This window comes from Herpailurus yagouaroundi, unplaced genomic scaffold (assembly GCF_014898765.1).
Source record: "Herpailurus yagouaroundi ecotype Mexico unplaced genomic scaffold, PumYag 28, whole genome shotgun sequence".
Lineage (NCBI taxonomy): Eukaryota > Metazoa > Chordata > Mammalia > Carnivora > Felidae > Herpailurus > Herpailurus yagouaroundi.
In genome coordinates this window covers 36,031,756-36,039,865 of record NW_024412376.1, presented here as the reverse complement: position 1 = coordinate 36,039,865, position 8,110 = coordinate 36,031,756, and the positions used below count along the sequence as shown (strand labels likewise).

General features: G+C 40.5%; 1 protein-coding gene across 3 annotated transcripts in view; it reads right to left on the bottom strand.

Moving 5' to 3' along the window:
• Window positions 1-341: 341 nt before the first annotated feature.
• Window positions 342-8,110, bottom strand: part of RNF175 (ring finger protein 175) — a 47,637-nt gene continuing 39,868 nt past the window's right edge. For 2 of the 3 annotated variants that reach the window (XM_040472000.1, XM_040472018.1), the window contains exons 7-9: window positions 6,626-6,759; window positions 3,275-3,376; window positions 342-1,118 (exon numbers count right to left, since the gene is read on the bottom strand). In XM_040472000.1, coding sequence (XP_040327934.1) covers window positions 998-1,118; window positions 3,275-3,376; window positions 6,626-6,759 — 357 coding nt within the window. In that variant the 3' untranslated portion in view covers window positions 342-997. The remainder of the gene's footprint in view (window positions 1,119-3,274; window positions 3,377-6,625; window positions 6,760-8,110) is intronic. The other variant, XM_040472008.1, reaches the window with a different exon arrangement.

The window sequence follows — 8,110 nt, the reverse complement described above, 5'->3', positions numbered from 1 at the left end:
GTCAAGTGCACTTGGCAGGCCCGGGAAACGCAGTGCAGCTCAGGCCCTTTGAATGGGCTGGGCTGTGGCACCTAGTGCTAGACATTTTGGGAATAATGCCCTGTACACAGAGGCCTTTATGGTGCCAAAGCTGCAGTAATCTCCTTGAACTGTAGATTACTTAACAACTCTGCCTACGTCCTTGAAGATGTTGAACTGGTTAGAAGATACCAGTTGTAACTAAATGTTGTATGTAAGAAGTACATTATCAGCCAAATTAGAGGTAGGATGTCCATGGCGGGTGCTAACAAATGGGCTGCATGCATCAATTAGAAAATGATCACAAGGGGAAAGATGCAAAGTGTGCTCTATTTGTTTATTCTGTTGTTCATGTTAAAACCAAACACAAACAGAGGCCAGACTTGAAAACTCCTTCAGTGGACAAAACCAGGTTAGTCATACAAGCAAAGCTTAATTTAGCTTAATTTGCGGAACAAGCAAAGCTAACTTGACCGAGATCACTTCTTGCTTACACCTCTGAAAATCATAAGCAAAACTTAAATTGTTCTCCCCAAATTGAGATGAGGTGATCACTAACCAATTCCCTTTCATTTAAGAAAATTCCCGTATTGTAACCAATCACCATGAAGAATAAACAGTCACTGCCTCCACACTATATAAGCTGCTTTATAACATATAGCGCTGAGCCTCATTCTGTGTTTTGGTCTGAGTGCTCCTGGTTTGCAAACTATCTTTTAGATGTGTGCACAATAAATTTTTACTAATTGCTACTTCACAGATTCATTGGTTTCACTTTTGGTTTTTTTCTGAACTTTTGACATTCAGCTTCTCTCTAAATTCTTTCCACATAGACAGACTGCTTAGGTAAGGCTCAGTTCTCTAAACTCTTGGGATCACCTCTGAAATTAAAAAAAAGAATATCGATATTAAGTGTAGGATCAAGGATTTAAAAATATTTCAACATGCAACACATTGCTTCTGGAGTAAGTCTGCTGTACTATTCCAGCCCTAGTGAATAATTAATGCCTTGAACTATTCCAATCACCACGGGTTGCCAGGCCACCAAATAACGAAGCCAATCCAGGATTTGTCCATATAAAAAGTGTGTGCGCTCCCAGCTAAATCTCAGTTAAGGAGGTTGCTCTATATACAGTCAAGTAGCACAAATATTCATGAATATCATTTGCAAATGTAATCAACAATGCAATGAGTATTTCCTTTCCTCTTAATTTTGTATGCTCATTTAAAAGCCCCTTATGTGATTTTTATAGCATTTGATTATCACTGTTATTTACATTACACCAAATTTCCAACAATAAAACAGATTACAATAAAATCTCAAACTATAAAACAACAAAAGGCAAGGGTCATATACTAACAGAGAAAGGAAGAGGAAGATGACGACACTGGAAACCAAGGATCATGGAAACTTCCTTAAGTGAGCCAAAACAGCCTTCGGCACTGTATTGAAAAGAAAACCATCACAGATAAGATATGCTTTTTCCGGTTTCTTTGATAAATTGTGCTAAGGGGATGTAATTAACACATAATATCTCTAATAGCAATGTTACATACATAAAGGCAAATATTCCCCAAGAAGCTTTTCTTTTTACTGACTCTCAATAAAAGGAGTACATGTAATATTCAAAAGCTTATTCTCTCAAGACTGTATGGAGTAACCGATGGTCCTTTGTTATTTAAATGAGCATTTAAGGTGACATTTATGATCATATCATCACCAACATTATAACAAAGCTGCATATATTTTAGTTTTATAGGTTGTTAACCAAAAGCAGTTCGGGACTTGGTTTCCTCCTATCAGAAGGGAACTTCAGAGAGAGCGGATGCACTGGAAGGAGGGGGGAGCATCACACACCAGAGGGAGCTGGTGGCCACAGAGGTGCTCTCTTGTTGTGGCATGGCCCTGAGACAAAAAGATGCTCCCTCCTCTGCTGCCCTAATTGCAAATCTTTCCTTGATTTGCGGTCATCAGAGAGGTGTGGGCATTGCCCCTGGCAGCCATTGTTAAAACTGTACATTCAGGGTTGGTAAAGAGTAGGAGGAGAGGGAACAAGGGAGGTGTCTCCTTCAGCACTGTAAAATTTAGGTGACTGGTACACAGAAAGTCTGGAAAGGCTGTCTCTTACGAGGAGAGACAGTACTTGGCAGGTTGATGCCAACCTCTCAATGTTTGCTGCTGAAGGTGGGGCTATGTTTCAATCCCACTTAACCCCTGGAAGAGATATACAGTAAAACCTTGGACTGTGAGTAACTTGTTCTGTGAGTGTTCCGCAAGATGAGCAAACATTTCTAATAAGTTTTAGCTTGATAAACGAGCATTGTCTTGCAATACAAGTAGTACGTGACACTGAACGTGACATGATCACAACTGAGCCAATGGTTCTTGAAATTCACTTCGATATACAAGTGGTTTGGATTACAAGCATGTTTCCAGAATGAATTATGCTTGCAAACTAAGGTTTTACCATATTATGGTCTTGAGCCAGTGGGGTTGAGGACTAAGTCTTTGTGGTCAGCTCTGGATGGGGCCACTGAGGCTTCCTGTGGCCTCAGTTGGAGAACCTTGGGGTCTATAAAAATCCTAGCTGCTGCCATAAGCTGTCTGTAGTTCCTCATTTTCTTTCAATATTATTATCACTAGGGTTTAGCCTAAGACAAGATGAGGCATGGCAAGGAATTTAAAAGACCAAATCCAGGGGGAAAATAACCTTACTCATTCTGGAAATAATAAACTATAGTATATCTTAAAAATACTTTTCTATATACTAGTTCACATTTGGGGATTTTAAAATTTCATTTCCCGTCTATATATTTATATACCCACCCACTCATCCCATCCACCCATTACCTGTCATCCAACTATCTGCCTACCTATCCATCCATCCACCCCCCACCCACCCATCCATCCATCCATCCATCATCTATTTATATAGCTATCATCTATCTATCTAATCCTTCCATGTATTTACCCATCTCTTGCAATATCCCATCACATTCCCACTAAAGCCCTTATAGTAGAATACATGGACTATAAAGAGTATAATGTATCTTTTTTGGCATTTAAATTCCTAGCCAGAGTAGTAACATAGGCACAGGGGAGAAAAGAGACTAGTAAGTCATTTTGAAATAGATACGGGAAAACAAAGCTTTCAGCTAAAACTGTAATGAAGATAATGAATATTTAGATTTAAGAATGCATTACCAGAACATTTACATAATATCTCACAACTTTTTTTTTTTTTTTAAAGGATACGGGTTACTGATCATCCTCTTCAAATCAACCTTCTCTTTGCAGTAAGGGCAAGTCTGCTTTTTACCAACTATACACCAACCTCGGATGCAGAATTCGTGAAAGCTTAAGCATCTCGTTAGGGAAGTTTCTAGATAGTAAGAGGCAAGGTCTGCTTCATGACGGCATAATGGAAATGATCCCATCTGCAGGATGAAGTAGAGGGTGAGAATGGAGGTGAGTCATGACTTGAGTGTGCACATCACTCTCAGGAAGATTCTGTAGGCCAATGGAACCCCAGGACTGTGAGCTTGCAGTCAGAGCTGTAACAGCTTTAGGAACTTGCGAGGTTTACATAGCTTCTTGGCCTTACCTGTTCTTCTTGCTGCACTAGATTCTCCCAAGAATTAAATTAGATAAAGAATATGAAAGTGCTTTTTTACAGCAATATTTAACATCGCACTGTATTAATACATCTCCTTGCCTCGCTAATTGTGCATTTCTCATAGATTTACCATAGTGTTTCCTTGTTCTATGCTTTGTGCCTTACTCATTACCTACTACGTAATCACACTTGTCTTAGGCACCTAGACAAGCTTAAGTTACTTGTAGTCATAAACCATAAGTTTATGGAGATTTCTATTAGCTTTATGAGTCTTAAGATTTTTTTGTTACTGATAAGAAGGCATTTATTTTTAATAGAATATAAACCTAATAACATTCTGAAATACTAGGCATTTATAAATTCATTTGTATATATTTCCCTGACTGGAGAGTTTGGCCCTTTGCCCCCAAAGTTGAGAGCAAACCCTGTCTTTTCCCACAATTGCTCCCATTAGAGCTCCTATCACACTGTAGCATGACATTCCATGTATATCCATGTCTCTCCTGGACCACATGAAACCTGTGGGACCAGGTCTCATTCTTCCCTGTCCTTAGCACCTGATACAGTGCCTAAGTGCCTATTTATTAAACAAATATTTGAGTGAATCACGCAAAACCAACTACTTTTGCAGATATATTTTCTCAGGTTCCACAACATTGTAGATTTGGGCAAAATGAGTAACAGTAATGAGATCCATCCTATTTATTTAGTTATTTTTACAATTGTTGATCCCAGTGTAGCTTTCTGAATCAAAATCAAACGATTTTCTGACTAGCCTGCTACATGTCCATGTGAACAGCAATGATGTAGCAGTCTCCTCCCTAATAAATGGGAGTGTAGAGCAGTCAAGACCATGTGTATAATTCCTCAATATTAGATGTGTATGTAACTAAGAGTTTCCACTATTGTACGTTTTTGGAATTGGGTCATTTTTGCAAAAGGCTTGGATTAACATAAAGTGGTGTATTATAGAAAAGATTTTAATAAAAAATTTTTTTTAATGTTTACTTTTGAGAGAGAGAGACAGCATGAGAAAGAGAGAGAGAGAGAGAGAGAGAGAGAGAGAGAGAGAGAGAGAGAGAGAATGAGTGGGAGAGGGGCAGAAAGAGGGAGACACAGAATCCATAGCAGGCTCCAGGCTTCAAGCTGTCAGCACAGAGCCTGACACAGGGCTTGAACCTATGAACCACAAGACCATGACCTGAGCCAAAGTCGGAAGCTTAACTGACTGAGCCACCCAGGTGCAACATTATAACAAAGATTTTAAACCCAAACCCCTGCAGCCCTTTATTCAAAAGGGCTGGAGTATGGCCTCATCTTCCAGATAGATATAGAGTTCAGGAGTCATAGAGCCAACATTGAAATGTCCATGTCCTCTTAATATCCTGTCTCATCTTTAAATCTTGATCCTGAAAAGTCTCCAAGCTGGCAGAGTTGCTGCAGAGCAATACTCAGATTCCTTCCCCTGCCCCACCTTGTTAATATGACTCACGTTTACCCACTCCTTGCTAATATGATTCATGCTAAAATGGGCCATTAACAGTACTCCCTGCAAAGCAAATTTAAAAGTGACTACATTTTAGATTACATATGCCCACATGCACATCAATCCCTAAGGGGTTTTAAAGGTGGGGAGAGAAAATATTTCCACTTGCAAATGGCATAAGGGGCTCTGTTCCAACACTTGAAAAGTAAATCGTATTTAAAACTAGGGCCAGACTTGGAAGGATAGTTTTTTGGGAAAGGTATCACACTGGAAAACCACCATAGAACTCCATATGGGATATTTTTGTGTTTCTTACCTTAAAATGGTAAGGCTTAAACATCAGGAGTAAGGTCTCCTATTGCATTTCAGATGCATTTACTCCATTTTTTAACTCTCAGGATTGAATAAATGGAATCTGTCCAGATTAAACAGAACCGAGTCATAGGCGCTGCACATCTAGAGTATTACTGAGTTAGGTGGGCTTCAGAGGCAAAAGACAGATGGTCTAACCACCTCATAATGCCAGAGGGTTGAACTGAGTGCAGAGCAATATTATAAAGTTGATATTGTACTATAAAATAAAGATAAATGATACCTTATTTTCCCCTATATTTAGGAGAGAATTAAAATACTAGTTGTCGGCCAACCCAAACACAACTTTGGTATCCAGAGTTACATTTTCAGGACTCTTGATCCTAGATCTTTCCATATGTTGAGGTCTTCCTCAACGGTTATTGGAATTCCCAGAGAATGCTGGTTTCCAGGCCCAGGCTTGTCTGCATCCTAACACCTAAAGATCTATCAGCCATTCAGGGCAGACCTCGCAGACAGAGGAGCCACATGGTTCAAAAACTAGATGCTCAAGTTTTGGTCCCTCCTTTTGTAGTCCGAGGTGTCCTGCTGCCTGTGACGTTATCTTCTTTCCAAGACCAGAGCTGATAGCTGGTTGACCCCTCTATCACTGTTGACACAAGTAAGTTCCTAGGATTATTTCTAGGCAAAGCAGCATACTTTGTTGTTTTCAGTCCTGTGAGATTCAGAGGCTCCACCTGGACAGTTCTGAGTTCCTCTCTGAACCTGAAACTCCACTTTTTCTCACCCCCACACCTTTCCCTCCCAGGTTCTTCTTGGCTATCTGTTCACGTACGGCTTTGCCAACTTTCCCAGCCAGTATCTTGGGCAGATGCTACATACAGCCTTTCTCTCTGGGTAGCATGAAGATTCATCTTTACAAAGGAAATCACTGGCCAAAGAGGTTCACCTCAGTTAGCGGTTCCTTAGTTAGCAGAGATTATCAGAAAGTCTCAGCAAGAGAGAAGGTGGAGGACAAGGACCTGGGGTTTGGGGATGGGAGCTAAGCAAGGCAGAGGAGATGGGGCTAGGAGGAGGGGAGGAAGGTATGAGACAGTGCTCCCTGACTTGCCATGACCAACACAGATTATTTGAAGATTGCCTCCCATCATCGGCTTGATGAAGCCCATATGGTTTCCCGTGAAAAGGATACATATGATTGCATGAGAGCTGGTAGGTGTTTTCAATGAGCCCTTCTTCATTGAGCTCCACAAGGATCTTCTGCCCACAGACGGCGCACACATTGTCTGACAAGCTCCTTGTGGGCATCCCACTGACGCTGTAGAACTGTTTGGGGGAAATGCACAGAGCACTGTTAGAAAGGAGAGCGCATACCATTCATTCTCTGAACACAGGAACACCACTTCCAGGCTTTGGGACATAGAGTCTTCACTGCGTCTTCATTGGTTTAGAACTTGAAACACTTTTCCTCCTAGGAACGCTTCAGTGTAGTTAGGGTCTCCAGGCAAAAACCCACTGAACTCCAAATGGACCCAGAGTACACTGCTAATTATAACCTCCAATTTAACCTCCCCATTGAGGAATCCTTCAAGAGGAAAGGTTTTTATCCAGGGCTGTAGTTCAGAGTCACCCAGGAAGCTTTTTAAGCTTACCTGTAGCCTAACCCTTTCTCTTATTCTGGAGACTCTGATTCACAGATCCGGAGTAAGCTCAGGCATCTCTATCATTTTTACTTCCCATGTGATGAGAGGGAGCATATAGACTAATCCCATTGGAAAGCAATGTTTTTAGAATTCTAACCTGGGATACCTGCATTTTTCCAATGCTGTGGATGAAGAGTGGTTCCAATATTGGCAGCACATTAGAATCCCTAAGAAGCTGGTTTTTACAAAATAAATATTTATTTAAATATTGTTTTATACGTAAAGGAAAGATATGAAGATAGTACCAGTTCCCATATACCATATACCCTATTTCCCCTATTATTACCATCTTACATTAGTAGGTATCTTTGTCACAATCAATGAACCAACATTGACACTTATTATGAAATAAAGTACATACTTTACCCAGATTATATTTTTAAAATTTTCTTATGTTTTATTGTATATTTGAGAGAGAGAGAGAGTGAGAGAGCGCACAAGATGGGGAGGGGCAGAGAGAGATGGAGACACAGAATCCGAAGCAGACTCCAGGCTCTGAGCTGTCAGCACAGAGCCTGACGTGGGGCTCGAACTCATGAGCAGTGAGATCATGACCTGGGCCAAAGTTGGATGCTTAACCCACTGAGCCACCCAGGTGCCCCTATTTGGATTAGATTAAAAAAAAAAAACAAAAACAACGATGTCCTCATTCTGTTCCAGAATCCAATTCAGGACACCACTTCGTTGTTATGTTTCCTTGAGCTCCTGTTGGCTGTGGTGGTTTCTCAGACTTCCCTTTTTTTCTATGACTTTGACAATTTGGGGGAGTATTTTGCGGAATATCCCTCAATGGGAATTTAGCTGATGTTTTTCTCTTGATTACAGTGAGGTTATGAGTTTTAGGAACGAAGATAACATTCTTATCACACCATAGCAAGGGTACGTCCTATCAGTCTTATCACTGTTGATTTTCACCTTGATCACCTGGTGTGATGCAGTGTCTGTCAGGTTTCTCTACTATAAAGCTACTCTTT